Source organism: Ogataea polymorpha, assembly GCF_001664045.1.
Source record: "Ogataea polymorpha strain NCYC 495 leu1.1 chromosome Unknown OGAPOscaffold_3, whole genome shotgun sequence".
Classification (NCBI taxonomy): Eukaryota; Fungi; Ascomycota; class Pichiomycetes; order Pichiales; family Pichiaceae; genus Ogataea; species Ogataea polymorpha.
This window is the reverse complement of record NW_017264700.1, coordinates 672,077-700,043: the sequence shown is the minus strand read 5'-3', so window position 1 is coordinate 700,043 and position 27,967 is coordinate 672,077. Positions and strand designations below refer to the sequence as shown.

Sequence of the window (27,967 nt, the reverse complement as noted above, 5' to 3'; positions counted from 1 at the left end):
ACCCTATTATGGAATACGAGGACTACGATCTGATGGAGCACGAGATAAGACCTACTTTTAAGCGCAGAACCGTTGACTCGTCGGCAGGCCGTTCTCGATACGACGAAGAAGGGGCTCCTGACATTGATCTCGTCGTCCATCGTCTAACGCCGCCGTTCTTAGACTCTGCAACCATCATGACTAAAAAGCTAGAAGTCATCGAGACTGTTCGAGACAAAACAGGAGACTTGTATAAGTATAGCAAATTGGGATCCACAATAGTCAATGAGCGGCGAGCCAACAAAGATAGGAAAAAAGGTGCCACAGATGCTGCAAGCATGAACAACTCTCGTCTGGGAAAGATTCTGGGCGCAAAGGAAGACGCCACGGAAGACCCTGAGCCCAAAGAAGGTGGTAAATTTCTGGACCAGCACACGTACGGCCGTCAAGCAATATTGCAACAGAGAAAAAGACTACCAGCATATCAGGCTCGTTCCGAGCTGATGAAGGTGATTTCCGAGAACCAGGTCATTGTGGTGATTGGAGAAACTGGGTCTGGAAAAACGACACAGATCCCGCAGTTTCTGTACGACGAAGGCTACTGTAAGTACGGCGGACTCATTGGCGTCACACAGCCTCGACGAGTGGCTGCACTTTCTGTGTCCAAAAGGGTGAGCGAGGAGATGGGAGTGAAGTTAGGAAAAGAGGTTGGATACTCGATCCGGTTCGAGGACCGCACCTCTTCTCATACACGCATTAAATTTATGACCGACGGTATCTTGCTTCGAGAAGCACTGGTGGACTCGGAGCTCGACAAATACTCGTGCATTGTGATGGATGAAGCTCATGAACGGTCGTTAAACACAGATATACTGCTTGGTCTGTTTAAGCGAATACTCACTCGCCGCAGAGATCTCAAATTAATCATCACCTCGGCCACCATGAATGCTTTCAAATTTTCCAAATTCTTCGGTAATGCAGAGCAGTTCACCATTCCAGGAAGAACGTATCCTGTTGAGGTGATGTTTTCGGCTATTGCCGTGCAGGACTACGTTGCCAGTGCCGTGAAACAGATAATCAGAGTGCACCTCCGTAGCGAACCTGGTGATATCTTATGTTTCATGACTGGTCAGGAGGATATCGAGACCACCTGCGAGGAGCTCGAAAAACAGCTCATGGATCTTATGAAATCCGATGATACGCTCCAGCCGCTGGAGATCTTGCCCATATACTCCACTCTTCCGGCCGATCTGCAGGCAAAAATCTTCAGAAAATCAAAATTCAGAAAATGCGTGGTGGCCACCAACATTGCCGAAACGTCCTTGACTGTTGACGGTATACGGTTTGTTGTGGACACAGGGCTGATGAAGCTGAAGGTTTATAACCCGAAGTTAGGTATGGACACGCTGCAAATTACGCCAATATCACTTGCACAGGCGAACCAGAGGTCTGGAAGAGCTGGTAGAACAGGTCCGGGACTGTGCTACCGGCTCTACACTCAGTACGCAGCTGCAAACGAGATGTTTGCTGAGCCAATTCCCGAAATACAGCGTACCAACTTGAGCAATACCATCCTGCTTCTCAAGTATTTGCAGGTGGAAGATTTGTCAAAATTTCCCTTCCTGGACCGGCCTCCGATTGAGACCATAAACACCGCCCAGTACGATCTTTGGTGTCTGGGCGCCTTGGACAACTTTGGGAGGCTGACTGCATTGGGAAAAAAGATGTCGAACTTCCCAATCGATCCGGCTCTCTCAAGACTCCTGATTATTTCATCCTTCAAGCAATTCCAATGCTCTAAAGAAGTGATTACCATCGTGGCCATGCTTTCGATTCCACCTATCTTTGTAAGACCTACGCATGATGCAGCGTTGCAGAGACGTTCAGACTCCATCCGAGAGAAGTTTCAGGTTGCCGAAAGCGACCATTTGACGTTGGTTAATATTTTTAACCTGTTCAAGTCGAATGGTTGCAAAGAAAGCTGGTGTTCCAAAAACTTTCTACAGTACAAGTCGCTCCGACGCGCAATCGAGATTCATTCGCAGTTGAGCCAGATCATGAAATCGCAGAAACTGGCCATTCTGAGCAATCCCGACTGGGATGTGATCAGGAAGTGTTTGTGTGCTTCCTTTTTTCACCAAGCTGCTCAGTTTAAAAAGCATGGTGAGTACGTCAATTTGCGGACCGGACTGCAGATGAAGCTGCACCCGACGGCTTCTCTTTACGGCATGGGCGACTTGCCCAAATATGTCATTTACCATGAGCTCTTATTAACCGGTCGCGAATACATGAACTACGTAACGGCAGTTGATGGAGAGTGGTTGTGCGAGTTCGGCGAGATATTTTATGCTGCTAAGGAGAAAGGCATCACATCCAGAGAGAATCAGGCCCGCAGAGAACGTGACTTCGCAAGGCTCATCGAGGAGCAACGCAAACTCATTTCGTGAACACGATGTTGTCAATAAGACGGGTTGTTCCGCTGTTTGCGGTGTTGCTGTTCGGAACTCTCACGGCCAGACTCAAAAGACATTCTCGGTCCTTGTCGATGGTGGCATCTTCAGGAACATATTCGAGGGTGTCCGCGTAATTGAATGCGACGTAATCGATTTCGAACTTGTCGTTTTCACCAACAATGGTCTTTTCGATGCTGGCTTTCAGCTCTCCAGCGGTCAAATTGCCGTTGGCTGCGTACTGTGAGCGAGCATCTGTCATGGAGCGGTACAATACACTGGCCTGTTTTCTCACTTCATCACTCAAATAGGAGTTTCTCGAGCTCAGGGCCAAACCCGTCTTGTCACGCACAGTATCAACAACATGGATTTGGACGTTGAACAACAAGTCTGACACCATTCTTTTGATAACAATAGACTGCTGGGCGTCCTTCTGTCCAAAATATGCATTTGTGGGCTCCACAATATTGAACAGTTTAGTGACAACGGTAGCCACACCTCTGAAAAACTGAGGTCTAGCGCGGCCTTCTAGTTGTTCGGAAACTCCGTACACGCTCACAAAGGCTCCTTTCTGCTGGCTAGTCTCAAGAGGAATGCCACTTGGATACATCTCTTTAACGGACGGAGTGAAAACCCCGGCTACCTTACGGGCCCTGTCCTTGGAAACGACGGACTCCAGAAGTTGAAGGTCGCGCTCAATGTTGCGCGGATAGGCATCCAGATCTTCATGGGGTGCGAATTGCGATGGATTCACAAAAATGGATACCAAGGTAACGTCATTTTGCTCGAGCGATTGGCGGACCAGAGAAAGATGTCCCTCGTGAAGATATCCCATCGTAGGAACAAATCCAACAGACAAATCCTTGATCCAGCAATCTTTCCGAAACTTGCGGAGATCAGCAATGCACTTGAATATCCGAATATTTGGCACTGTCATTTTTATGCGATATTGATATTCAGGTAAAAGGTTCTCCCCAGACTGAGTCAACTTTCTAAACGGATCTGAAAAAAATTTATACGAACTATTCTTGAATTGCGTCGATAGACGCGTCGGATATATAAGGGAATCTCTATTTAGCATTGTTCTCTATCAGCCTCAGCAAATTGCGTAATAGCATGGCAATAGTGACTTTTCCAATGGACGGAACATAAAGGGAGGCGACGTCTTTCACGTCGTCGTTAAAGTTTTTGTGGCTTGCAAAGTTGATGGCCACAGCACCGCGTTTAACATATTCGGTAGGAAACTTGTACGACTCTGAAGGAACTCCGGTAATGATGACATCAGAAGACAACGCACATTCTTTCAGACTCTTGTCACAGTCTAAAACCACGTGTTTTTTGAGTCTCAGGCCATCACCACGCTCGTAGATCTGTATGCTATTAATATCAACCGAGTAAACGGTAGCACCATCGTTGGCGAGCAGAGCAGCCAAAGGTCTTCCCACAATTTCCGATCGATTGACCACAGTAATGGTCTTTCCATATAGCCTGTCTCCATAGTTCAATAAAGGATTATAGACACCCAAATGCTCCAAGATCTTCACGACCGCCAAAGGAGTGCACGGAAGAATGGACTTCTTCTCCTGTTTCTCATCCAAATAGCGGATATTGTGATACATGTTGGACACATAACGGAAATTCAAGCCTTCAACGTCCTTTTCCACAGCAACACACTGTTGCAAATAGCGATCCTGACCGTCTCCATAAACCGGGAAGTAAACCATAATACCATTAACCGAGGAATCTTCGTTGCATTTATAGATTTGGTCTTCCAGCTGTTCCTTTTCAACCTGGATCAACTGGTAATCGAATCCCAGTGACTCGCTCGTCTTACCGGTCCATTCAGCATACTGTTTGGCAGCAGGATCTGGGTTGGCAAGCAAGCCTACAAGCTTAGGACGTCTAGCCAACAAAGCTGCCTTTGCCTGAATTTCATCAGTGAAGCGTTTGGCAATCTTGGAGGCCAGAATGGTTTTTGCTGGTGACATGTCAAGATAAGAATTAATTAACCTTATATTATTTATTTATTCAAGTCAGAAAATAAAAAAAAAGTTTATGCGGTGCAGAGGTGTGCTACCGGGAAAGATTTCGGAAAAATACGCAGGTCTAAAAGAATTTGAGACGAGGATCAGCCGACGTGTGAATACCTCCGAACTGAATGTACCGTTCCGGAACGGATTATTCACATAGTCATTGAAGGGGAAATAGAACCCACATATGCAATGCAGCTCCGCATTTCCCCGGTCTCCCCATAATTAGAAAGATCATCCCATCCCAAGTCGTGCGCCCGCTAATCGTTTGACATCCTTCCGTGATATTTAACACCACCAAAGTCCGTGAAAATACATAATCTGCTAGAATAAATATGAGTTTGGATACTGAAGTCGATAAGATTGTGTCGGAGTTTGCCGTCACCCAGGAGACACTCCAAAAGGGTGTGGAGCGTTTCATTGAGCTTGCAACTGCCGGACTGAATAGTGATGAGGACAAGTATGGTCTGCCAATGATCCCAACTTTTGTTACCTCCATCCCAACCGGTAAAGAGAAGGGCATTCTTTTTGCCGCAGACTTGGGAGGAACCAATTTCAGAGTTTGCTCTGTTGCCTTGAACGGAGATCACACTTTCAAACTGATCCAGCAGAAGTCACATATTCCTGCCGAACTGATGACCTCCACCTCGGACGAATTGTTTTCGTATCTTGCAAGCAAGGTCAAGAATTTCTTAGAGACTCATCATGAAGGGGCTGTTACTTCTACAGGAAGCCAGAAATTCAAGATGGGTTTCACTTTCAGTTTCCCTGTCTCGCAGACCGCCTTAAACGCCGGTACTTTGCTAAGATGGACCAAGGGATTCAATATTCCGGATACTGTTGGTCAAGAGGTTGTTTCTCTATTCCAAATGCATTTAGACGCCCAGGAAATTCCTGTTACTGTGTCTGCCCTGTCCAACGATACTGTGGGAACCCTTCTTGCAAGATCCTACACGGGTTCCAATAAGGAGGGCACTACTGTTCTAGGATGCATCTTCGGAACGGGAACAAACGGTGCTTACAACGAGAAGCTCGAGAATATCAAGAAGCTTCCGGCCGAGGTGAGAGAGAAGCTGAAGGCTCAAGGTGTCACCCACATGGTCATTAATACTGAATGGGGTTCCTTCGATAACCAGCTCAAGGTTTTGCCAAATACGAAGTATGACGCTCAAGTTGACGAACTTACCGGCAATAAGGGCTTCCACATGTTTGAAAAGCGTGTTTCCGGAATGTTCTTGGGTGAGATTCTGAGACATATTTTGGTCGACCTTCACTCTAAGGGAGTGCTATTTACTCAGTACGCCAGCTACGAATCCCTGCCCCACAGATTGAGGACGCCGTGGGATCTGGACTCTGAGGTTCTCTCACTGATTGAGATCGACGACTCCACCAATTTGCAGGCCACTGAGCTGTCTTTGAAACAGGCATTGAGACTGCCAACTACTACTGAGGAGAGACTTGCTATTCAAAAACTTACTCGTGCTGTGGCCAAGAGATCTGCCTATCTTGCTGCTATTCCTATTGCTGCTATTCTACACATGACCGAGTCTTTTAAGGGCCACAACGTTGAGGTGGACGTTGGAGCAGACGGGTCTGTGGTTGAGTTCTACCCTGGATTCAGAACTATGATGAGAGACGCCATTGCGCAGACGCAGATAGGTGCCAAAGGAGAGAGAAGACTGCACATTAACATTGCCAAAGACGGCTCATCTGTGGGCGCTGCATTGTGCGCATTAAGCGAGAAAGACTAAGTATACGATTATAAACCGGACTCCGAGTATAATGATATAAATTAGAGATTTGCTACCAAAAAAAAATGTCCCTTTTCCTCGTAATTTTTCACCAGCCTGCTCCCCGCACGGCAATAAAAACATGAATATAAAAACATTTGTTCATGAGGGGTAACGTAATTCGTATCGTCTGGTTTTTGTATGTGGCATTTGACGGCTAAAAATCGCGGGGAGCCTTTATCGAACTAGTTGAATCTAGATATATAAGAAGAATTTTGTACCCGGTTTTCCTTATCTGAAATAAATGACCAAGCGATACATCTGTCAATTCTGTGCCCGCTCGTTCTCCAGGTCGGAGCACAAGCTTCGACACGAGCGATCACACACCAAGGAGAAGCCATTCCAATGCTCAATCTGCAAAAATGGGTTTGTCAGGCGGGACCTGCTGCAGCGACACCTTCGGACAGTTCACGGTTTGGTGTTGAAACACAGTATTGACGGAAACATTTCAACCAACGATGATCTGCTAAAGTCGCCATCTGCTGCCAACGGGGGGCCAGGTGATATAGTTTCCACCAATCTACAGTTTTCGGCTCTGCCCACGTCGCCAAGTGACTTAGATCAGGTGGAAGACAACGCCGCTATTCTGGCAGAAAAAACCGTTGTATCGCTCCTCACGCTGTCCAATCGGTTTAGACACCTCAACATGGAGCTCGAGAACTCAATTACCAACTATATCATAGTTTTTGGCAGCAGCAAAAAATGGCAAGAAGATCTTCCCTCAACCAACATTAACAAGTTATTAGCCATCAACGAACTAGACGAGATGCTCTACTTGGTGGTTTGCCTAGGGGCATGCCAAATAAATGAGTTTGAGGATGCCATTACAATGTTCAACAAAAGCTGGGAAATCATTATCGATAAGATCAGCAACTCCAAGATCAACTATAACTCGGGCGAGATCTTCATCAGGTTTGTTGATAATTTGATAATTCTTGGTTACATTTACCTCAATTACTTCATCAATCTTTCCAACAGTTCGAAGCATAGTTATGAGCAGCTATACAAAAAGATCGCAATTCCAATTGACGTATTATTCGAGTATCTCAATAATATTATCAGCACGCATATGACCAATAGAGATGGACAACCACAGGGGACTTCTGCTTCAAGTAAACTTCCCAGCGATAATGCAGACCGCGGTTCTAGACGTGGGCTAGAACCTTTTTATTGGAATGCATATTTACTTCTCTCGCACTATTCTTTTATTTTCAACAAGTCGCCATCCTCGCTGCACTTATACCTTCTTAACAAATGTCTTCCAGAGGAGCAGCTAACAGATCAATCCGGTAGTGACGAAACTCTCGGTCAACTAATTATCAATCTATCTGTGATTTCAGGCTCGCTTCAAAACTTTGTGAACCATGATGATCTAACGCTGAAAGAGAAAGCAATCATATGCGGTTTAATGAATGAACTTCAGATGGTTAAATTTAATGAGACCAACAAACTGAGCAAGCATGTCATATTACAACAAGGACTATTCAAGGATAACAAGAATTTTTTACACAACGCTATCATATTAGCAAATAAAAATTTCAACGTCTCTGGAAAGCTTGCTTCCAACTGTGACGACGAGTTCATTCGACTTCTATCTATAGTGAAGAGAAAGCTACTCATCAATTGCCCATTGAAATTTACTGATTTACTCTCAAACTACCTGATCATACCCAAAAGTGAGTACAATTGGACTCTTTTGGCTCTCACGTTGAAGGAGTTCATTTTTGAGACTGAATCATTGATTAATGATAAGAACTTTCTCAACAATGACAAGCCAATCATTGAGTTTGATTTGTCAAAAATGATAAACTTGCTAGGTATTGAAGCTAGCAATTCAAACGCAACCCCTGAGCTGACTGATGAGGAAATATACAAGAACATCCACAATTTCATATCTACACCATTCAACTACAATTTCCTTATAAATAACAACCTCGGAATCACTTTACTACCCTGTCTTCTTCTTGCGCTAATCCTCAACGAGAATAGCTTGATGTATCACCGGAAATCTCTAAATTTGCCAGTGAACAATCTTATCATGGTGGAGTTTATTATCGGAAATTTTTTGATGCTGATAAGGATTTTGAATTTCTATCGAAAAAGATATTTCATTGATCTGTCAAATCCTTTGGAGAAAAGTTGGATTTCAAGAAACACAAGTAATCAGCCGGATGCATCCAACAATGCTAACACTTCTGAAGATGAAGAGCAAGGAGATGAGGAAGAAGATGAAAGCATCATTTTATCTGTCATATTCTACGTGATCAACGAATTAGGCAGAAAATATAGGTACACTCCGCCTGTTGCAGGCAAACGGCGCCGAGCAAATAGCATATCCATTGGTGAATTCAGCAACAATAACGAGAAAATGAAAAAGATGATGGGCTCCAAGGAAAACAAACATGGTTCTGACAAACCAGAAGATTCCCTGAAAGCGCAGATTACTAGCGATATCAAATTTCAAAACATCATGAAAAATGTTCACTCAAGTTTTCTGTGCTGGCTGAAACTTTACAGATCTGACTTCACTCAATTGGAACAATTCATTAACGTACTCGGCAAGGTGTTGGAAAATGACATTTATCTAAGATTTCAAAATCAGAAGGCTGGTGGCAGCCCTCATAATCTGGACGTATTCAATCTTATTTCCAGTCACTCGCAACCAAACCCTGAAGCTCAGTTTTATGGGTCACCTATAACTACATTTGGGCAAAGAGCCCTGCAGTCAACTTCCAACGATGCCGGCTATTATCAACAGCATTCAGATCTCTATGGTCAGCAAAAGCTTCCGTCATTTGTCGGTCATCATTTACAAGGATCGTTGTCGCCTCCGGGCACAAACCCTATTTTGATAAATAAAGACGATGATCGGATTCTGCTGCCCCCAATTAACCAGAGCAATAGGCAGCTACCAAATCCACTTCGTCCTACCGTCGCATCAAAACCAGGACTGGCAGGAACAGAGGGTCTGAGCGAGCTCATCCAAGCGGCCTCGACGGTCGTTGAGCAAGACAAGAAGTGAAGCCATCCAATGTTCTTTTCCTAATGTCATTTACCAGCGTACATTAATAACATCATTTGAGAGAGTAATATTATTCAGAGGCGTCTAGCTATTTCGATTGTGTAATTGCGCTGGAAACCAGCCGTGAGGAGTAGTCATTTTGTCCGCGGGTAGACACCTCAGGAGCGTTCTGGCCATTAGTTTGCTTTTTGCGGGGAATTTGGGTAATCTCATCAGACCCCATTATTGACCCTAGCGCATAAAAAGCAACCAACAGACCAACGAGCCCAATAACAGGGCCTTGGGCTGGTATCGTGGTACTGTAATGTCTTTGTTGGGCCGGGTCGTAAACTCCTCCTCTGAAGTTTGAGTAGCGGACGTTGTATGGCGTTGGGTAGCCAGATTGCATCATTCGATTTTCGTGCATCCGTTTCTCGTTACGAATGTTACGTTTGAGATGCTTATTAAAATCAAAGTGAGGAACGTCATCTGAATTCGAGTTTCGCGGGGAGTACCCATGTGCTGCAAAAGGTGCTCGTCTATGTGACGGCTTGAAATTATGCATAGGTCTAGGAGAGGCAGACTCTGACGGCACAGATGTGTCATAAGACGCTCTTTTGCTAGGATCTATGAGAATCTCATAAGACTTCTTTATCTGCAGGTATCTCTGATTCTTGTTCTCGATCTCTTCTGGACTCAAATTCTGTGACTTTAGCATGTCCGGATGATATTTCAAGCTTAATTTGCGAAAGTTCGATTTGATTTCTGAAACAGAGGCATCCCTTGATTTAAGGTTCAGGTTACTATAATGGTTGATATGATTGTGACGAACAAACGCACAAACTTTCAAATGAGGTACCAAGGGCCTCAATGTAAGGCCAGGACTGACATCAAGAACCATATGATGCATATTAGGATTTCACATTGAACTTATACTTGGTCTTCAATGGACGGACAAATATTTCTTTTCCCCTCTTGGTGCTAATTCCGATAAATAAATTATTCAGTCGCGACGATTTAACAATAGAAGCACAATAGAACGCTTTTATTAAGAATCCTCGGTTAAGTCCAGCTCGATCCAGCTTGGCCAGGCCAGCTCCTCTATGAGGATATTTCTTATTGCGCCAACAAGGAATTTCTCGATCTTTCCAATATTTCTTAAGATAGAGCCCTGATTTAGAGAAGGAGTGTCTTGATGACTTCCGAGTTCTCCTTCAATTTTTAGATTTCGAATTATGTCTATCCTGTCGCGCGATGAGAGGACTGTGTGTGGTATTTCGGACACCGACGATTTACGCGAATCCTGACGCCCCTCCTCAGCTGATTGATGGGCAGTGTCCTCATCGTCGATGTCGCACAAAAAGGTAATAAACACATGCTTCTGTACGTATGCCACCACTGCTAGAGAGTGAATTTGGAGGTCAGTGATCTTCAGGCGAACGGGGAGCTTGATAAACTCGTGGGTAGGATAGTTGATTAGTAGGTTACAAACCACCTCGATGTATATGTTGGAGTCAAGTTTGAAATCAAGGCTAAACTGTATATCGTTGTCTGATCTCCGGGTGTCTTTCTTTTCTGGCTCCGGAACAGGATTCGATTCGGGCTCCTCGTGGATTTCCCGTAAACCAAATGCTCCCAAACCCAGACCATAGGAATTAGTTCGTGGGAGCAAAAGAGACCCGCGAGGAGTTCCCACCGGGCTGGAAAGACCCCCAACCAGCACACTAGCTGGAGAAGGGCTTCGAGAAACATCGAACTGAGCTTTAGAAGATGCTTTTAGAGGTGTAACCGGTACTGGCTTGGGCTTAGGCGGCGCGATTGGCTCAATTTCGGAATAGAACTCCTCAAACGGCTGATCTATATCTCTGATTGTGAGCTCGGGAGATTTGTGTCCCAAGGAGAACTTAACCACCTTGAGGCCACTTAGATAATCAGGAAGCACAATTGATGAGAATTTATCATTCAGAAAATGCAATAATTGGGAATTTATGTTGCTATCATTCGCGATACTCTCCCAGTCAATATCGAATGACATGGTTATAAATAATAATTTTCCGTGTGTTATTTTTTCTCGTACATTTGCAATGCTGAGATCTTCAATCGTGAGACAATTTGTCCGGTTCCAGTCGACTGGGAAACAAGGCAAAGGTGTCGGCGTCATGTTCATGAACATGGGAGGTCCATCCACTATCCCAGAGACTTATGACTTCCTTTATAGACTATTTTCCGACGGAGATTTGATTCCATTAGGAAGATTCCAAAACTTCATTGCTAAAATCATTGCAAAGCGCAGAACTCCGAAAATCGAGTCCCATTACAGGGAAATCGGGGGCGGCTCGCCTATCAGGAAATGGTCTGAGTATCAGGCTCAAAAGGTGTGCGAGAAGCTGGATGTCGAGTCGCCTGAGACCGCACCGCATAAGCCGTATGTTGCCTTCAGATATGCCAAGCCTCTAACCGAGGAAACCTACAAGCAGATGCTTAAAGATGGAATCACAAGAGCTGTGGCGTTTTCCCAGTACCCCCAGTTCAGTTACTCGACCTCCGGTTCTTCGCTCAATGACCTGTATCGCGTGTCCAAGCAAGTCGACCCTGAAAGACGGATTGAGTGGTCCGTGATTGATAGATGGCCAAAGAACGACGGTTTGACCACGGCTTTCGCCAATCACATCAAAGCTTCCTTGAACGAGTTCCCTGCAGAGACCAGGGACAAGGTGGTTCTTCTGTTCAGCGCTCACTCCTTGCCAATGGAAATTGTTAACAGGGGAGACTCTTACCCAGCAGAAGTAGCAGCCACTGTGTACTCGGTGATGGAAAAGTTGAATTTTTCGAATCCCTACAGGCTTGTTTGGCAATCTCAAGTCGGACCTAAGCCTTGGCTTGGAGCTCAGACGGCAAAAATTACCAAGAAGCTGGTGGATGAGGTTGACGACTCGCAAGCTCCTGGCGTGGTCATTATCCCGGTTGCCTTCACTTCCGACCATATCGAGACTCTGCATGAGATTGATATTGAGCTGAAGGAAGAACTCGACGCTCCTTACAAGATGATCAGATGCGAGTCGCTGAATGGAGATCCTGTTTTCATTGATGGGTTGGTCGAACTGGTGAAAGACCACTTGAAACAGAACGAACGCTACTCCAAGCAACTGCCTCTGGATTATATCCTTGGAAGCGCCGGTGCTAAGAATGTTTTCAAGCACCCATCAGAACTGTTTGGCGAAAAAAGGTAATTCTACTGTATATATCACAAGCTTTGAATTATATTTAGCTATTCTTTCTGTCCCGGCCTTTTGAAACCTTGCTCTATAAAGGTTAGCACCTCGTCGTAGACTTTTGTTTTGGGCGCGTCTTTCTCCCTCCTCGTGGATTCCTGCTTCGGGATTATCTCTTTTATCACAAAAACAAGGTCGTTCCACTGCTCTTCGTCGTCTACCTTGACCAACCGTTGATAAAGTTTGCCAACCAGCTGTTGCTTGTGCTTATCCTTGTCTAAGAACGGAACAACAAACTTGATAATCTCCTTAAACGATTTCCTCGAGAGCTCGACATCGGCCGCAAGCCCGCTGAACATGTCAATGAACCCATTGTATATTGCGTTGTCTTTGGTAGCAAGCTCAGTGAAAAACAACTTGCACATATCAACAATTCCGGGATCCTCGTTCACATACAATTTTGCCATTTGTGCCAGTTGACCTTTGACCTTAACCTGACCAGCAAGAATAAGGAAAGTCACCGTCATCAAACACGTCCTTTGGACCATAATATCTTTATCCTGAAGACGGCCATACAAGAAGTCTTTGCTCGTGTCAATGACGTTGTTAAAACAGACGGCCATATCACCCAGCCCAAGAACTGCGTTACTCCGAACAACGGGATCCTCAGATGTTTCCATTATCTTGAGAAATAGAGCAAGATTCTCTTCACAAAACCTCGAGGAGATGCACATTAGTTTGGATAAACAAAGGATTGCCTGTCTTTGTAATCTGCTGTCGCGGTAGTCTTCTGGATGTGTGACAATCTCTTTAAGGAGAGGAACAAATTGAGCCAACACACCAGTCCCGCTGTAAAGCAGCTCCTTCTCCTTCACCACTTGCACGGCATCTGTAAAATCATCTTCGGTGGTACCTCCGATCATGTCCAGTTCGTTCTGCTGCTCGGTTTTCTTGTTTTCAGATGCTATCTTTCTATTCTTGAATTCAGTCTCACATTTTTCTAGATGAATGATGGTTTTCAGCCCAACGTGGCCAATGAGAAACAAGAGCTGCGAAAGAGACACCACCTTGTCGTGGGACTCATCAGATTCGGAAGAAAATACTTCGTTGGCTTTGGATTTCAGAATATTGGAGCAGACCACGTCCGGACACGATGATATGACATATATGGAGTTGAGGGCCTCTTCTGCCATCCCAAACCAGTTGCCATCTGCGGTATACTGCAATAAGACTGCTGAAAGTTTCTGAATGGCCTCGTCCTCTTTGGTCATTCTATAACCGTTTATAGAGGCCTTAGACGGCACGATTCTTCTCAGTGCTATGCACGAAAATCGACAGAGAATCCAATCCGTGTTTTCATATTTGAGACCGACATTCAAAATTAGATCAAGCCCCTTTAGTGCAATTTCATGGTCTGCAACAGAAAGCATGCCAAGTATTATTATTGCGCCTCTCTTTTGCCTTTTCGTGGAAGTATCGCTGCTGAAAAATTGCCACAACACCTGAACAACATGATGGTCAATGTAGCTCTTGGTATACAACTCGCCTAGGAGCTTTTCAAGGGACGCCAGATCGGCAACAGAGGAGTTGAATGTGAGTTTGATAAGGTTTGACGCAAGATAAGATGATCTTTGTACCATTGAAGACTTTTCGGGGGCAGTCAAATAGAGACTTTTATAGCATTCCACTAGTTTGTCGACAACCATATTACCATCCTCGTTGCTTCCTTTCATCCAGATCAAGTGCAGCATCCTTTTGATACCTATTTGGCAGTTCTCGATTCCGTAGGCGTCTGCAAGAACAAAGAATCCCATGGTTTCGATAACCTCATTTTTGGACCTGGAATACAGTAACTCGCAACACAATGTTGTAGCCTTATGAATTAGCTTAATGAATTCAACAGCATCAGCATAATATTGATAGGTGAGAGAAACCTTGTTCACGACAGCAGGGTCGACATTGGCCAGCGAGGTAATGATCGATGTCTCTGCCTTTTTTTCTGATTCGGGATCTATATTAGTTTCTGCTTCGGACTTTTCAGACTTTTCTTTATCAGTTTCATCCCCTTCCTCGATGTCCTCGTCATCGATATCCATTTGGTCGTCGTCACTGCGGTCTGCATCGCTCTCATTCTGCTCTTCTTTTTCTTCTTGATTTTCGTCATCGTCAAATAAGTCAGGTTGTAACTCTCTGAGCTTTTCCTTGGTTTCCTCCAAACGTTTTTCCCAGACAGTTAGTTCAAGCCTATCACCATGCATAACATTATAGGGATGAGTCAGTATTAACGAAGTCAGCAGCTTGATACAATTTCTGCGCACAATTCCTGACCGGTCCTCTAAATGCCTCACAGCCAGCTTAGTCCATCTTAGTCTTCGATCAACAAACTTTACAGTCATCTCTGTCAACTTTGTAATCGCCTGTATTGCCCTTGAACGAACGTATGGGTTGATGTCAAGAAAGCGGTCCTCCAAAAGCTCTAGAAAACTATCTGCTTGTGTTTTGTGTTCATCATACTCCTCTTGCGACTTTGACAGAGTTGTAATTATGTTTCCGACTGCTTCGACAACTGCACACCTCAAGGTAAACGAGTTGTTATCAAGGAGCTGAGCCACCAAAGATATTTGACGCATAACAATCTTTGGACTGAGTTCTGAAAGCTTGATGATGAAAGTGCTGATAGCTTTAGGGCCATTAGTGTCATTTTCATTGAATTGACGCCCGCTCACTTCTTTCAAGATTTCGTCTGTCAAATTATGGTGATCGTAATGCCTACTCAAAGTGTCAAGAAGTTCTGCCATCACGGTACTGGAATGCTGGAAGTAGGTCAAATGTTGCAGAATAGCGTTTTGGACGTGTGATGTTTGACCATGGAGTTTGATCGCCATGCAGATAGCTTTGAAAGCGTGCATCTTAACGGTGACAATTTTTGCTCTTTCGGGGCTCTCCAGTAGGGCGTTGACCGGGTTCAGAAATAGGGTGCCAACGAATAAATTGCGCTCCGGGGTTGTTTCGAACAACAAATTGAGTTTGAGTTTGAATACATCGATGATGGAGACGAGGATGTTTTCAATTACGCTGTTTGTCTTATTCCAGTGATACTTCCCCTCGGAAGTCTTTATACTTGTTTCTTCCCTTCCTAGGTATACGAGAAGAACGTGGATCAAGTACCCATACAATTCCAAAATCTTGCGATGTGTAGCGAACAAGTCAATGTCTCCGGAGTTGACTATTTGGTGTGTCTGGATAGTGTGGTGTGACAAGGTACTGGATATCAAGTATGCTAGCTTGTATTGAAGGCGATTCTCGAGTTGTGGATAGCAATGTGTCAGATTCATCAGAGGATCCCAGAATTCCTCGTACAAGATCGCATCGCTTCTAACGGCGAGCTCCTGTGTGACAGCTTCCAAAAAGTCTTCGGGATTCCTATTCTCATCAATCTCAAAGGTATCGATGTTGTCAGCAAACGATGTCAGTGTTTGCGACAAGTTAAAATCAACTTCCATGATATATTCACAATAAAATAAATCGCGTTGTTTATGTTTTTGTTTTAAGTCAGGCAGGGTACACCCAAAAAATTTGACAGAATTAAATCATTTTTATTTCAAATGTCTGAAAGAAAGGTGATCAACAAGTACTACCCTCCAGACTATGATCCCTTGAAGGAGGAGAAGTTGAAAAAGGTGCGAAAGCCCGGTCCCGCAGGATGGCCGACTGTGCGATTGATGATACCCTTTTCCATGAAATGTCTCAACTGTGGTGAATATATTGGAAAATCAAAAAAATTCAACGCTAAAAAAGAGAGCACTAGGGAAGACTACTTAGGGATTCGCATTTTCAATTTCCATTTCCGATGTCCACAGTGCTTCTCTGATTTGGTCTTTCGAACCGACCCCAAAAACGGAGATTTCGAGTGTGTCTCGGGTTGTAGGCGAAATTACGAGCGAAAAGAGGGGAAAATCGCAGCAGATGAGACTATGGACGATATTGTGAAACGGCTAGAAGAAGAAGAATACAGAGAAATGCTGGCGAAAGAAGGAAAAAAAGAGAACGAAGAAACTGCTATGGAACAGCTTGAGAGACGACTTAATGAACAACAGAAGGAACAGGAGGCGACGGAAGAGATCGAGGAACTCCAAGAGAGACACCGACGTCTAGAAAGGGCTAAGCCCAGAATCCTGGATGATCAAGAGTTGCTGGACGAAAAAGAGGCAAAGCTGGCTTTCAAAGCAAAGTCGCAATCCAAGTTGCTAACGGAGAATCCCACACAGGAGGGCAATCAGATTTCGCTGCTATCAGGTTATTCATCGTCAGACGACGAGACGGTTACGATAAAACGAAAGAAATCATCTTTGGGAATACGGAAAAAAGTCAAGGTGTAGTTGACTCGCTATTTTTTGTACACTAATATACACGGGCTTAATCTTTCAACTTGGCGTAGCCCTTAACCATGGCATTACTGACACCCACGCGACGTCTCTCCAAGGCTAACAGTAAATCTCTGAGAACCACAGATTGTTCCTCACGAGCTTCTCTGTACCGTATACCATTGTCTCCGCGAACGGTCACAGAATCGGATTTTGCTGAAGACTGCATCCAGGAATACTTCTTCTTGGACCCACTCATCATCAATGAAGCTGTAATATTGGTCTGTTTGTGTTCTGCAATCAGATCTCCATCCTTTTTATCCTCATCGAGACCCAAGGCCATCCTTCGTTTTAGCCGTTTCTCTTCTCTTTCTTTCTGTTTGGTGGCAATGTCTCTAAGCGCTTTGGATATTTCTGACTTTGTACCGCCCGATGATTGTTTCTGCTTTGTCCGTAATCCGCGCCGTCTGTGTCTCGAGACCACAAGCAGATCCGTCACTAGACTAGACATGTACTCCTCACAGGCACTCGACATGAGATTTATCAGCTCCTCATCAAACTCCATTCGTCTCATTCCTTGTTCTTCCATTGTTCTGTTCATAAACCAGGCAACCTGTCCTGGACGAAGAAAGTCGTTGGGACTGAGTTGACGCCTCGAAACCTGTAATCCGCCCATCATAGCTTCTTCTTCGGCACGAAGATTGACTCCTGCTGCTGCCACTGCGTCTGCAAGCTCTTCGGGATTTTGCTCACCAAATCGTCCTGATCCTTTTTGTCTTCCTGGTGCACGACGTATTTGCTGTGTTGGTTCCTGTTTTGGCCTGTTTCGTTGACTATCACCAGTCTGATCCATTATATCGTTGATGTAATCCATAGTAGGCGATCCGACTGTGGAGATTGCCACCCCAGCGCCGCCGTCGGCTTCACCTCCTGGTGTAGCAATTTGGGGAGTGCTGGTCCTGCTTCCAGAAGTGGATCCGCCTTCTTCCATAATGAATTGAGTGTACCAAATATTTGTGGCAATTATTCTAATAATACTCACCGGGTAACCTTGGAAAACAACTAAAAAATTGGCTGTGTTAAAAAAAAATTATTTCAAGTATTTCAAAGTCTACCATGTCCTCTCGATCCAAGATCATTACGTTCCAAGGACATAATAACTTCCGGAACCGTTTAGTGTTCGCTACACTTAGTGGAAAAACAATAAAAATTGAAAAAATCAGATCTAATGACCTCAACCCTGGTCTAAAAGACTACGAAATCTCGCTTCTTAGATTAATAGAAAACGTCACAAACGGATCTGTGATAGAAATCTCATATACTGGTACCACGGTCGTCTACAGGCCCGGTCTCATAATAGGCGGTGACTTTGTCCACCAGTGTCCAGATGGGGTTGCATGCGGATATTTTATCGAGCCAATGTTATGTCTTGCACCATTTTCCAAGAACAAATTTTCTATTTTATTCAAGGGACTTACTGCTTCCAAGGAGCATGTTGGCGTGGATTTCATTAAATGGGGACTTCTGCCAGTGATGGAAAAATTCGGAGTTCGTGAAGTTGAACTGCACACTCTCAAACGTGGTTCCCCTCCGCTGGGAGGTGGTGAAGTACATTTAATTGTCAATTCGCTTATTCCTCAACCTGTCACCATTCATGTCCTTGATTATCCAAAAATATCAGCAATTAGAGGCATCGCCTATTGCACGAGAGTTTCGCCTTCTGTGGCTAATAGACTGGTAGATTCTGCTCGAAGTGTGCTCAAGGCCACAGGTTGCGAGGTGAATATTACCACAGATGTTTGCCGTGGAGAGATTGCGGGAAAATCGCCAGGATTCGGACTCACCTTGTTCACCGAGTCCAAAAAGATACCTTTCAGATATGTGGTGGAGGATATAGGCACAGGAGGCGAAACACCAGAAGACGTTGGAGAACGTGTTGCATTGAGTTTATTGGAACAAATTGATACCAGCGGATGTCTAGGACGGAATCAGCTCGAGTTGGCCTTTTTGTATATGGTCATTGGTAAGGAGGACATTGGACGATTACTCATAAACAAAGCTCAATTCGACGAGCAATTGGTCGTTTTCTTGAGAGACATCAAAACGGTTTTCGGTACCCAATTTTATTTCAAGCAAAGCGACGAGTTCCAAAACTCGATGTACGCAACCGTCAAAGGTATTGGGTTCATAAACGCATCCAAGAAGATCGCATAAGCTCTTGTTGTTATTTTAATGGCATATCCTGAAGATCATTAAACACTCTTTGTAAAGAATCTTGCTGTAATTCCCCGTACTTGACTTTTTCAAGGAACCAGTCTTGAAATGTTTCCGAAACAAGGTATTTCGTTTTTTGAAACAGCCTGAATTCGGTCAGGAATGTGGATTTTACAAGAATAATGTAAGAGAGAAGATTGTTCAGTTCTTCCGCCGATTCGGTCAAGAGCTTGACAAGTTTGTCCACCTCAGACCCTCTAATGTCCGATTTGATTTTTATTTGGAAGAGTCGTTCATTCGTTTTCATGATGCGGTTCAAAAGAACGTGAATTTGTTTTTCAGATGCGTTCTTGAAATTGCCAATCCTTTCAATAAGGAAGTGCAGTGAGGCCAAATAATCTTGTAGCTTCCGGAAATTTTCGAGTGTATCCGAACTCAAGCTTGTCAACTCATCATCTTTGAGTTGCTTTGTTGTGGTGAAATATTTCATGACCTGCTTCAGGATGGTGTTGATGATAGACATGTTTTGGCTTTCTTCTGGCTGTGCTTCAGAAATCACCATGTTCTCAATACCATAAAGATTTCCACTGTTTGAGGTAAATTGTCCCAAGTAGTATGAGAAGCGCTGGTGATCTTGGTGCAACGCCAACTCTCTTTTCTCCATACGTTCCACCAGAATGCACAATTTGGACCAAATGTCCGCGAAAGTGCTTAAGCTCACGTTGACCGTCTGCAAGTTCTCCATGAAGTCAAGTTTTGAATGGTCAACAGGGTTTTCGTTCCAAATCTGCGTGATATTGTTGACTATGCTATCATTATTGACTGTTTGCTCGGGCACTTGCGTTTGTTCCTCGAGTTCAGGGTCTTGGTCGTTCAGACCTCTCAGTACCTGGTCAAAGTTCAATTTGAACCGCTTGGGAATGTTGATCTTAATTGATTCGAATTCGTCAGTAAGCTCAATATTTGCGAATTTCTTCCAATTTGAAAAATCGTTAGGGACTGTCAAGAACATGATCACCAAATTCTCTTTAGAAAGTATCGGGTGCTTGCTCAGCTGGTAAAGGAATCGCTGTAAACTGCGCCTTCGCTTCTGCAGAAAAATAGAATCAGTGGAAGATGCTACTAGATCGTATCGTTAGTAATGTCCAACAGGGAAGGCAGGTAGGAAATACTTACACAACTTCTTGGGTGGCAACTCTGGGATTAGTCTGTAAGGGTATTTGCGCCACAGCACTTCAAGAAGCCAGGCGAAATCACTGTATCTTCTGATAATTTTTGTTTCTGATCCGGCAGGCTTGTCGTTTTGATACAACTCGGAAGGAAAACGAAGATTATGGCTAATGAGGTAATTGATGTGTTTGAAAACAAGACCCTCTTTTTCGGGGATTTCCTTGACTCGAATTATGGTTTTATCTTCTGTGTTATGGTATCCCAAGGGATTGAAAGAAGCAACCAGCTCTTCCGACCAAACGGAGGTTTCTTTCAAATCCACTTCTTCCTGGTTTTCGGTGTCTAAAGACTCTGGATTTGCTAGCGGGTCTGATGGAGCCGCAGATTGTTCATGATACAGCTCACTGCCATTCTCTTGGCGACGATCAATAGTCATTGCAGAGAAGTTACTGGCAAGGATGTCGTTGGAGTTGTATGAACTCCAGTTATTATCTTCCAAAACAGATGACTGAAGATTCTGAATGCCATTTGCGGCAGGCGATGCCCATGGGTCTTTGTCCATTAATAGATCCGCTGCTCCAAAACTGTTTTCTGACATAAAATGAAAACAAGGCTTTGATTAATCTGTTCGCTTTTAAAGGAATATTTTTATATGCGATCGGTCAACTCTCGCACAAAAATAAATTCACTCGTTTATGACTTCAGCCTCCTACAAGAATACTTTTATATACCAGCAGGTTGATGCTTTTGAAGGCCAGCTCAGGGAACTCACAAACTCAATTCAGCAGTATGAGCCAAGCGTTGAGGTTGCTGCCAAACTGGTAGCCACTATGGACACGATTAACCAAGAATTAACCCAGCTTGAAAGACTGCATGAATTAAAGCGAAACCAAGTATTTGAACAGAGCAAAGAAAATCTACGACTGAACGATGGAATGAGAAATATACTCACATCACTGATAGAATGTCGAAAGGATTTAAATGATTTACCCAAGCTAAGTACTCATGAGCAATTGCAGCTGGAGGATTCGGCGGAAACCCGGAAACCGAAGCTGAATGCCGTAAAGGAACTTGTGGCATATGCCATGAAACTCGCTAAATTTTCCAAAATTCCGCGCACATTTGATGGTTTCCTCTTGCCAAATAACTTTATCTGGCCCGGTGATGACAATATGAGACGAGGAATGCTCGCGACAGCGTCTCTAATGCCAGAGAAAATCGTGAGGCACGAAAATGGTGAACCTGATGACGAAGATGATATCCAAATGAAAGATACTGAGGAAACACAGAAACAAGCAGTTGAAGACGATGATGAATTTGTCCCTGAACGTCGTAACAGTTTCAAAACCTCTGCGAGCCCTGAAAAGAAGGACGCGGCCGCAATTATGGCTGGCATTGATCTTTTCGATGAAAGTGACGACGATTGAGCCTTCAGTCGGCTTTCTTATTCTCCAAGTAAGAGCGCACATCTTTTTCGATATTTGCCAACGCAGAGTGAACAGCGTCAATTTCCTCTTTGTCGACAGCAGCATTCTCGTTAGCTTTGACCCAGTCGTCAACCTCTTTGGCCAATTTGTCATAATTATCCTTTATTTCCTGGATATCAGGAACCACGACATTTTCAACTTGCAGCTCTTCCTGGTTGTCGAATTCTGGTAATTTGCGCACGATGTCTTGGAGATCGGTGGCCGAATTGTAATGTTCTCTAAGCCGAGCAAGCGAAACATTTTTGTCCTGGATTTTTGTAGACTTGATTGGTTGCAAATGGTAACTTTGTAATTTCTTGGAAGCTTGCTTTCCCAAAGGACTATCGAAGAAAACAATGGTTGCAACACAACTAATGTGGACCCAAAAATAGCATGTTTTCCACAAGTTGAAAGAGGGAACAAATCTCAAAATCATAAATGGTTGCACAATGTATCCAAACGCTGACTGAGTAACAAACCAGCCAATTATGTCATACAGGAATTTGTACTTTGACACATTAGAGCCATCTTTAGAACAGAAAAGAGGACGCAAGTTTCTGCGGAAGATTTTGCCGACTGTTTGCATGAACGCGCCGATGATGAAGGTCATATAGTATCCAGGCATTGTTCCGTGCCAGAAAGCAGATGTAAAGAACGTAAGGAAGGTCGGTAGCATTCCGGGTTTCAATTGACCGCTTTTGGGGTCTCGTTTGCATGTCCTGAGATAAATATAATTCTTTAACCATTTGTTCGTATTCATGTTCCATGCCTCGAGACAGTCGTGAACATTCTGACCAGTTTCGAAAGCATACGGATCAATGTTTTGAACTCTGTTCCAATACATCTTGCCAGTCTTGGGGTCATACCCATTGTAGCCCAGACCTGCAACAATACAGCCAGCTTCACTAATGGACCAAACAGAATAGTATTTCATCCTGTGGACAATGCCCAAGATCCATAAGAAGATGATTTTGTAGAGAATTGAATGTTGGGTAAATTCAAAAGACAAGGCATAATCCAACGTAATTATTGGTTTGACGTAGATCCACAAAATGGCCCAGAAAGCGCCCTGTGCGACTCTCCTCAAGGCAACACGTCCACTGCGCGGAATTTTGCGTTTGGAAAAACGTCCTGGTCTTTTCTCAAGAGGAACATCATTGAAAATATCGGTCAGAATGAATTTCTCGTAGTCGCTATAGTCAAAAGAAGGACCAGTCACCAGAGATCCATAGAAAAACACGTATCCAAGGTAGTAAAGAATTGGTGGGTATTTCAGAATTGCTCTAGATTTCTGGTATGTGTTGAGGTGATTGAACTTGTCGATGTCTTTGTGATAGAGTCGACCGTCGCTAACAGACCATCCGAAGGAGCTGAGCTTCATAACCAAAACCATCTGGGCTCCAGTAATGTCGATCACCGATGGATCATAATCGGGAGCGAAAAACTGCGCTTTCAGATGGTTCACGCAGAGAAAAAGCATCAACGCAATCAAATTGACCCACGGCATAAGTCTTGACTTGTAATACTTAACGAGGACGAATGTGAACAACGCATTAAACAGAAGCACAAAAAAACCTGACCAAATCTCAAGTATGAGAAAGATATACACGGCACTGACCGCTATAATGTAATAATTCTTGAAGTGTATTTTTTGATCTGGAATTCGTTTGAAGATCGCACTTAGAGGAAACGACAAAAATAGGCACGTCAGGATCTTACATGATCCTTCGTCAAGCCCGGACAAACCCGAAAACTTGGCAATTGCCAATTGGAAAGGATTGTACATTGAGCCAGATTAGACGATATCCAATTTTAGTGTATTTTTTTAAATTTAACAAAAACGTCGATCGTCCATTTTTTCATAAATGCTCAAATCTGCTGGAAGACCGCGTGCACTCCATCTCTCTGGCCTGTTGCGGCAATCAGAGCAGTCGTACACTCTCACCAAGAAGTTCAATCATCCCCAGTTTCTTATGTACCAGTTGATATCGCAAGTTGACAAATACCACGAATTCATTCCGTATTGCACTGAGTCCTTTGTGCGAGCGCGCGACGACCACGGACAGCCATTGGTGGCCGGGCTACGTGTGGGATTCCAGCAATTTGACGAAGAGTTTACATGTGACCTACAATGCAAACAACCTGAACTGATTGTAGCTCGTTCTATCACACATTCGTTGTTTAAGTTCTTAGAAACCAGGTGGACAGTGCACACTTTGGACGACGAGCACTGCAAGGCTGTGCTGAATTTACGCTACGAATTCAAAAATGAGCTATACAATCAGTTGAGTTCCTTCTTTGCCACCAAGGTTGCAAACTTGATGTTTCGGTCGTTCGAAAAACGCGCGTTTGAGGTTGCCCGGGGCAAATTGTCCGACAATTAAATAGACTCTGGAAATAATTATCTTGGAAAATTAAATCTTCATGATCTCCGTTAACGGCCGTTTGTTCGAGTACCACTCGCGTCTCACAGCATTTGAGTTTGGAAATGTGCGACATCCCAACGTGTTGATATTCGTAGGCGGCCTGACAGATGGGTTTCTGACGGTATCCTATGTTTCGACGCTTGCTGAAAAGCTGGCTATGTGCCACTGGTCGGTGATCCAAATATTGCTTTCGAGCTCCTATACCGGCTATGGAGCCAGCTCGCTGGCACAGGATGCCGAGGAGATCTCGAAATTGGTAGCCTTACTCAGAAGTCCTGACTCTGAAAATGGAAACAGGAAAAAAGTAGGTGTTTTGGGCCATTCTACCGGAAGTCAAGACACCCTTTACTACCTTTCTAAATATGAACAAAGTGCTGAGACGAGCATTGACTTTGGAATTCTGCAAGCTTGCACTTCTGATAGAGAAGCACTATTGCAATTCATGGACCCGGTGGTGATGGAGAACAGCATCAAAATGGCTAAAGATCTAATTGATAAAGGGAACGGAAAGCAGTTCATGCCGTACGAGATATGTCCGGATGTATTCGAGTCTCCGATCAATGCTTACAGGTGGAACTCATTGGCTTCAGAACGTGGGGACGACGACTTTTTCTCCAGCTACCTGGGGCTCGAGGACCATAGGAACACGTTTGGTAAGGTAAATCGGCCGCTGCTTGTTCTCTACAGCGGGAACGACGAGACAGTTCCCACAAATGTGGACAAAGAGACGGTTATGGAAAAGTTCAAGGCTGCGACTGACCCTAAATGGTGGTCCCCTTTGAGCACAGTGGTGCCAGGCGCATCCCATAATTTGGGCCCTGACAGCTCACCGGGAGCCACAGACATGGCATTGGGATTAATAGTGGAGTTCGTGTCCTCAATAGGATAGTTTCGGTTGTAATGCCACTGCTGTGCAACAAGTAAGAGCAGATTTCTTTAAACTCTTGTCATTAATTTTTCTAGGCTTCTACGGTAGCGATTGATATCGCTTCATACTTTCCATGCAGCAGCAAGTGACGTTGTGCTGCTTGGAAAAAATTGGTGTGCTGAAAAAAACAAACACCATAAATCTTGTGACTAGGTTGCCTCATACGGGAGGCCATTGAAAGCCAGAAAACACGGCTTTGTTGATACACAGCTCACGGACAATCCGGCAATGGGCGTGAATAATAGCACGTTCGAATTAACTGTGCTTGGGTGTTCAGGGGGCCCTGTAGCAGGGAAAACTTGCGCCTTTCTATTGAAGCCTTCCTCCATATCATTCCAGGAAGCTCTTGAGAATGAACTAGATTGCATTCTGGCGCTGGAGGCGGGCGCAGGTATCGAGACCATTGCCGAGATGATATCAGATTGCCGAAAAAACACGTCTTCGGTCTCATCATACTTTAGTCAATTATACAGCAACGCCGAGGATCCAAGCTACTATAGCGACAACAACGACTTGATAAAGACTCAGCCTTTTGAAGACGTCTCAAAGGATCCTGCCAATTCCAGTCTACAGCTTGCAAAGGAGATACTGAACTGCATGTCTGCCTATATTATAACACATCCCCACCTTGATCACGTCTTGGGACTCGTGATAAATTCACCCTGTTTCACGCGACAAACACCAATCTATGGGACTCAGCAAACAATAGACAACTTGAAGGACCACATTTTCAATGGCAAAGTTTGGCCACCATTGTCGTATTTGACCTTCAACTATTTACAGCCTTATACTGAAAACTTTAATATCACAGAATCTATCGCGGTGGAAACGTTCCAAGTGAGCCACGGGTTCACGTCGCCCAAAGAGTTATATAAGAGCTCGGCGTTTCTGTTCACCGAAACAAATGATAAGGGTAAGCTGCTGTTTTTCGGTGACGTAGAGAGCGACTTATCGTCAAACACCAAATACAATCAACACATATGGCTAACAGTTGCCGATCACATTCTCTCAAAAAAACTCAAAGCCATTGTAATTGAATGCTCGTCTGTGGACAAAAAACCGGGACAGCCTCTCTTTGGCCATATGACGCCCACCAACCTGATCAATGAACTGCTGAATTTACAAAATATTTGTCTTGAGAAAAAAGCTACCAAACACCCTTTGGCCGGTCTCAATGTGCTGATAATACACGTTAAGGAGGCTTTCGACCATCTTGGCGACCCTCGAAAGCAGGTACTTGAGAGTCTAAGAAGATTGAATCAGAAACATGATTTGCGGATAAATTTCACTATTTGTATGCCCGGGATTAGTTATTTCATATAAAGGACGAAACGACCTATAATTGTGGTAACCCGTAGCCCGTGATATGCTTGGCAAAATCCCACTTCATATCCTCGCATTTGACATTTTTGTGGAACTCAATACTCTTTGTCGTCTTTTCCACCACGCATAAAGTGTACTTGTCCAAGGACCTTGCGTCTCTATAAAACAAGATCTTCATACAGTCTTTCACCAAGCTCACGGCGTCTTCTTTGGTGAGCTTCTCAACATCTTTCATGGTATCTGCTTTTTTCCGAAGCAAAGGAATTGCCAAATGTGCTCCAAACCCTGTTGCTAAAGATGGGGAAGCGTAGGACACGCCCAAAAGGTCAACGTATTTCATAAATGGTTCGCCTTCTTCGTCGAAACCAGCAACGATACATGCGTTCCACAGCGGATCCATCTTAGACCGACGATTGTACAACACTCTAGTGAGGTATTCATGAACGTGACTGGCTTTCAAATTATCTTGCTCCATGTCGTAGGAGTCTTCCACTGCGAGGTCGTCTAGAATTCTCTCCAAATACTGCAAGTCACTAATATCACCAGAAATTCCAACAATTGTCTCAGATCCGACTCTAATAATTCTCTCCACATCGTCTAACTTCATCAGGGATCCATAGGCACCCATGTTATCTGCAGCCATGACGACACCATCCTTATAGCGGACAGCAATGACCGAGGTACCTGTGATCATCGGTTGTTGAGTATGCATGGAAGGGAATTCGGCATTGGTGCGAACGTTTTCTGGGCGCTGGTTGCTGGCCTGTGCAATTTGGGTGTTGTACGGACCATAGACAGAATCCAATGGTTTTCCCCAATGGAAAGGATCGTGATTCATGATTGAGTGGCAAAATAATTCTCGATTGATTTTTTTTGAACAGGACGATATCTGGGCCGACCGACGCAAGATTGAGGATGATCGACTCGGACTCGAAATCCGCACAAAGAATAAATAATTTACATCATTCATCATGAGAGTGTCAGTTCCAACGCTAGCCAAATATATCCCTAGTATTAAGTTTGTGGGAGGTCCCCATGTGATAACCAGTAAGTATCCATACGATGAGATCTAACGTCAGAAAAACCCGCCCCTCCGGGCCCACACCCCTGTGCTCCAAACCAGTTGATGCCAGCCAAAGCAGGATCGTCCACAGCTTCCAGCACTCAGAGTACCCCAATTGTTGGTCCAGTTCCGTTTGAGAGCAGGAATTTTCTGTCTGCTCGTTTCAGATACAGTCCATTAGATGAGATCGAGATTGAGGACGTTAACACGGGTGGAGCAGAGTACCTCATAAGATAAAGTTGTTTCGGTGAAGTGGAACTTATATGTATGAAATTACAGCTGAACTTGTCGTATTTGACCACTTCAGTGCGAAGCTTATTGCGCTGAGGACGTCACGTACTGAAATTATATAGCAGTTGAATGTCAATGGTATCAATTCAACGGCCGCGCCCCACTGTCATCCTCAATGGCACATCTCTTGCCAGTTTCAAGAGCTTTAGCGAATTTGAATGGGACCCGATTAGGCTCAAATCATAGCAGTACAATTAAAAATTTAAAATCCACTCTCTTGCTACCAGTTTCGTGTACCCTTAACTCTTTAAAAAAATCGT

General features: G+C 44.2%; 18 protein-coding genes across 18 annotated transcripts; 9 read left to right on the top strand and 9 right to left on the bottom strand.

Annotated features, from left to right (window-relative positions):
• Positions 1–32: 32 nt before the first annotated feature.
• On the top strand, positions 33–2,426 carry OGAPODRAFT_47561 (uncharacterized protein; the record flags this gene model as incomplete). Its single annotated transcript, XM_018355551.1, has 1 exon — positions 33–2,426. The coding sequence occupies one exon, from the start codon at positions 33–35 to the stop codon at positions 2,424–2,426; it is 2,394 nt and encodes a 797-aa protein (XP_018211474.1).
• OGAPODRAFT_16185 (uncharacterized protein) lies at positions 1,925–3,428 on the bottom strand. The gene has a single exon (XM_018354241.1). The coding sequence runs from the start codon at positions 3,364–3,366 to the stop codon at positions 2,416–2,418; it is 951 nt and encodes a 316-aa protein (XP_018211473.1). The 5' UTR covers positions 3,367–3,428; the 3' UTR covers positions 1,925–2,415.
• A 52-nt stretch (positions 3,429–3,480) lies between these two features.
• OGAPODRAFT_93533 (uncharacterized protein) lies at positions 3,481–4,417 on the bottom strand (the record flags this gene model as incomplete). The annotated part of the gene is made up of 1 exon (XM_018357362.1): positions 3,481–4,417. One exon carries the CDS (start codon positions 4,415–4,417, stop codon positions 3,500–3,502), a length of 918 nt encoding a protein of 305 aa, XP_018211472.1. The 3' UTR covers positions 3,481–3,499.
• Positions 4,418–4,794: 377 nt separating this feature from the next.
• OGAPODRAFT_99403 (glucokinase) lies at positions 4,795–6,267 on the top strand (the record flags this gene model as incomplete). The annotated part of the gene is made up of 1 exon (XM_018358088.1): positions 4,795–6,267. The coding sequence occupies one exon, from the start codon at positions 4,795–4,797 to the stop codon at positions 6,208–6,210; it is 1,416 nt and encodes a 471-aa protein (XP_018211471.1). The 3' UTR covers positions 6,211–6,267.
• A 226-nt stretch (positions 6,268–6,493) lies between these two features.
• On the top strand, positions 6,494–11,247 carry OGAPODRAFT_76080 (uncharacterized protein; the record flags this gene model as incomplete). The annotated part of the gene is made up of 1 exon (XM_018356123.1): positions 6,494–11,247. The coding sequence occupies one exon, from the start codon at positions 6,494–6,496 to the stop codon at positions 9,269–9,271; it is 2,778 nt and encodes a 925-aa protein (XP_018211469.1). The 3' UTR covers positions 9,272–11,247.
• On the bottom strand, positions 9,360–10,151 carry OGAPODRAFT_12560 (uncharacterized protein; the record flags this gene model as incomplete). Its single annotated transcript, XM_018353324.1, has 1 exon — positions 9,360–10,151. One exon carries the CDS (start codon positions 10,149–10,151, stop codon positions 9,360–9,362), a length of 792 nt encoding a protein of 263 aa, XP_018211470.1.
• Positions 10,299–11,285, bottom strand: OGAPODRAFT_99400 (uncharacterized protein; the record flags this gene model as incomplete). The annotated part of the gene is made up of 2 exons (XM_018358087.1): positions 10,299–10,816; positions 10,976–11,285. The coding sequence occupies 2 exons, from the start codon at positions 11,283–11,285 to the stop codon at positions 10,299–10,301; spliced, it is 828 nt and encodes a 275-aa protein (XP_018211468.1).
• Positions 11,286–11,376: 91 nt separating this feature from the next.
• Positions 11,377–12,528, top strand: OGAPODRAFT_16184 (uncharacterized protein). Its single transcript, XM_018354240.1, has one exon. It carries the CDS (start codon positions 11,422–11,424, stop codon positions 12,478–12,480), a length of 1,059 nt encoding a protein of 352 aa, XP_018211467.1. The 5' UTR covers positions 11,377–11,421; the 3' UTR covers positions 12,481–12,528.
• On the bottom strand, positions 12,519–15,965 carry OGAPODRAFT_76076 (uncharacterized protein; the record flags this gene model as incomplete). The annotated part of the gene is made up of 1 exon (XM_018356122.1): positions 12,519–15,965. The coding sequence occupies one exon, from the start codon at positions 15,963–15,965 to the stop codon at positions 12,519–12,521; it is 3,447 nt and encodes a 1,148-aa protein (XP_018211466.1).
• Positions 15,966–16,067: 102 nt separating this feature from the next.
• On the top strand, positions 16,068–17,798 carry OGAPODRAFT_93526 (uncharacterized protein; the record flags this gene model as incomplete). Its single annotated transcript, XM_018357361.1, has 1 exon — positions 16,068–17,798. The coding sequence occupies one exon, from the start codon at positions 16,068–16,070 to the stop codon at positions 16,839–16,841; it is 774 nt and encodes a 257-aa protein (XP_018211465.1). The 3' UTR covers positions 16,842–17,798.
• Positions 16,111–17,817, bottom strand: OGAPODRAFT_76075 (uncharacterized protein; the record flags this gene model as incomplete). The annotated part of the gene is made up of 1 exon (XM_018356121.1): positions 16,111–17,817. One exon carries the CDS (start codon positions 17,815–17,817, stop codon positions 16,879–16,881), a length of 939 nt encoding a protein of 312 aa, XP_018211464.1. The 3' UTR covers positions 16,111–16,878.
• A 125-nt stretch (positions 17,818–17,942) lies between these two features.
• On the top strand, positions 17,943–19,040 carry OGAPODRAFT_47823 (uncharacterized protein; the record flags this gene model as incomplete). The annotated part of the gene is made up of 1 exon (XM_018355563.1): positions 17,943–19,040. The coding sequence occupies one exon, from the start codon at positions 17,943–17,945 to the stop codon at positions 19,038–19,040; it is 1,098 nt and encodes a 365-aa protein (XP_018211463.1).
• Positions 19,041–19,055: 15 nt separating this feature from the next.
• OGAPODRAFT_82167 (uncharacterized protein) lies at positions 19,056–20,766 on the bottom strand (the record flags this gene model as incomplete). Its single annotated transcript, XM_018356596.1, is given in 3 exon segments — positions 19,056–19,142; positions 19,162–20,159; positions 20,217–20,766. 3 exon segments carry the CDS (start codon positions 20,644–20,646, stop codon positions 19,056–19,058), a joined length of 1,515 nt encoding a protein of 504 aa, XP_018211462.1. The 5' UTR covers positions 20,647–20,766.
• Positions 20,767–20,905: 139 nt separating this feature from the next.
• On the top strand, positions 20,906–23,467 carry OGAPODRAFT_93524 (uncharacterized protein; the record flags this gene model as incomplete). Its single annotated transcript, XM_018357360.1, has 2 exons — positions 20,906–21,542; positions 21,581–23,467. 2 exons carry the CDS (start codon positions 20,906–20,908, stop codon positions 21,607–21,609), a joined length of 666 nt encoding a protein of 221 aa, XP_018211461.1. The 3' UTR covers positions 21,610–23,467.
• On the bottom strand, positions 20,932–23,467 carry OGAPODRAFT_16181 (uncharacterized protein). Its single transcript, XM_018354239.1, has one exon. The coding sequence runs from the start codon at positions 23,460–23,462 to the stop codon at positions 21,642–21,644; it is 1,821 nt and encodes a 606-aa protein (XP_018211460.1). The 5' UTR covers positions 23,463–23,467; the 3' UTR covers positions 20,932–21,641.
• A 74-nt stretch (positions 23,468–23,541) lies between these two features.
• Positions 23,542–24,060, top strand: OGAPODRAFT_7813 (uncharacterized protein; the record flags this gene model as incomplete). Its single annotated transcript, XM_018356419.1, has 1 exon — positions 23,542–24,060. The coding sequence occupies one exon, from the start codon at positions 23,542–23,544 to the stop codon at positions 24,058–24,060; it is 519 nt and encodes a 172-aa protein (XP_018211459.1).
• A 36-nt stretch (positions 24,061–24,096) lies between these two features.
• OGAPODRAFT_93522 (uncharacterized protein) lies at positions 24,097–27,920 on the top strand. The gene is made up of 3 exons (XM_018357359.1): positions 24,097–24,969; positions 25,201–26,221; positions 26,275–27,920. Exons 1-3 carry the CDS (start codon positions 24,101–24,103, stop codon positions 26,299–26,301), a joined length of 1,917 nt encoding a protein of 638 aa, XP_018211458.1. The 5' UTR covers positions 24,097–24,100; the 3' UTR covers positions 26,302–27,920.
• OGAPODRAFT_16179 (uncharacterized protein) lies at positions 25,212–27,920 on the bottom strand. The gene has a single exon (XM_018354238.1). The coding sequence runs from the start codon at positions 27,189–27,191 to the stop codon at positions 26,367–26,369; it is 825 nt and encodes a 274-aa protein (XP_018211457.1). The 5' UTR covers positions 27,192–27,920; the 3' UTR covers positions 25,212–26,366.
• Positions 27,921–27,967: the final 47 nt, after the last annotated feature.

What these genes read in the sequence shown, in the direction of transcription:
- OGAPODRAFT_16185 (XM_018354241.1), bottom strand. Translation starts at nt 3,366, where the DNA reads ATGACAGTGCCAAATATTCGGATATTCAAGTGCATTGCTGATCTCCGC.
- OGAPODRAFT_16184 (XM_018354240.1), top strand. Translation starts at nt 11,422, where the DNA reads ATGGGAGGTCCATCCACTATCCCAGAGACTTATGACTTCCTTTATAGA.
- OGAPODRAFT_16181 (XM_018354239.1), bottom strand. Translation starts at nt 23,462, where the DNA reads ATGTACAATCCTTTCCAATTGGCAATTGCCAAGTTTTCGGGTTTGTCC.
- OGAPODRAFT_93522 (XM_018357359.1), top strand. Translation starts at nt 24,101, where the DNA reads ATGATCTCCGTTAACGGCCGTTTGTTCGAGTACCACTCGCGTCTCACA. An exon ending in GCATTGGGATTAATAGTGGA is followed by an intron (nt 24,970 to 25,200) that starts GTTCGTGTCCTC and finishes CTCATACGGGAG; the next exon opens with GCCATTGAAAGCCAGAAAAC. An exon ending in TCAATGTGCTGATAATACAC is followed by an intron (nt 26,222 to 26,274) that starts GTTAAGGAGGCT and finishes GGTACTTGAGAG; the next exon opens with TCTAAGAAGATTGAATCAGA.
- OGAPODRAFT_16179 (XM_018354238.1), bottom strand. Translation starts at nt 27,191, where the DNA reads ATGAATCACGATCCTTTCCATTGGGGAAAACCATTGGATTCTGTCTAT.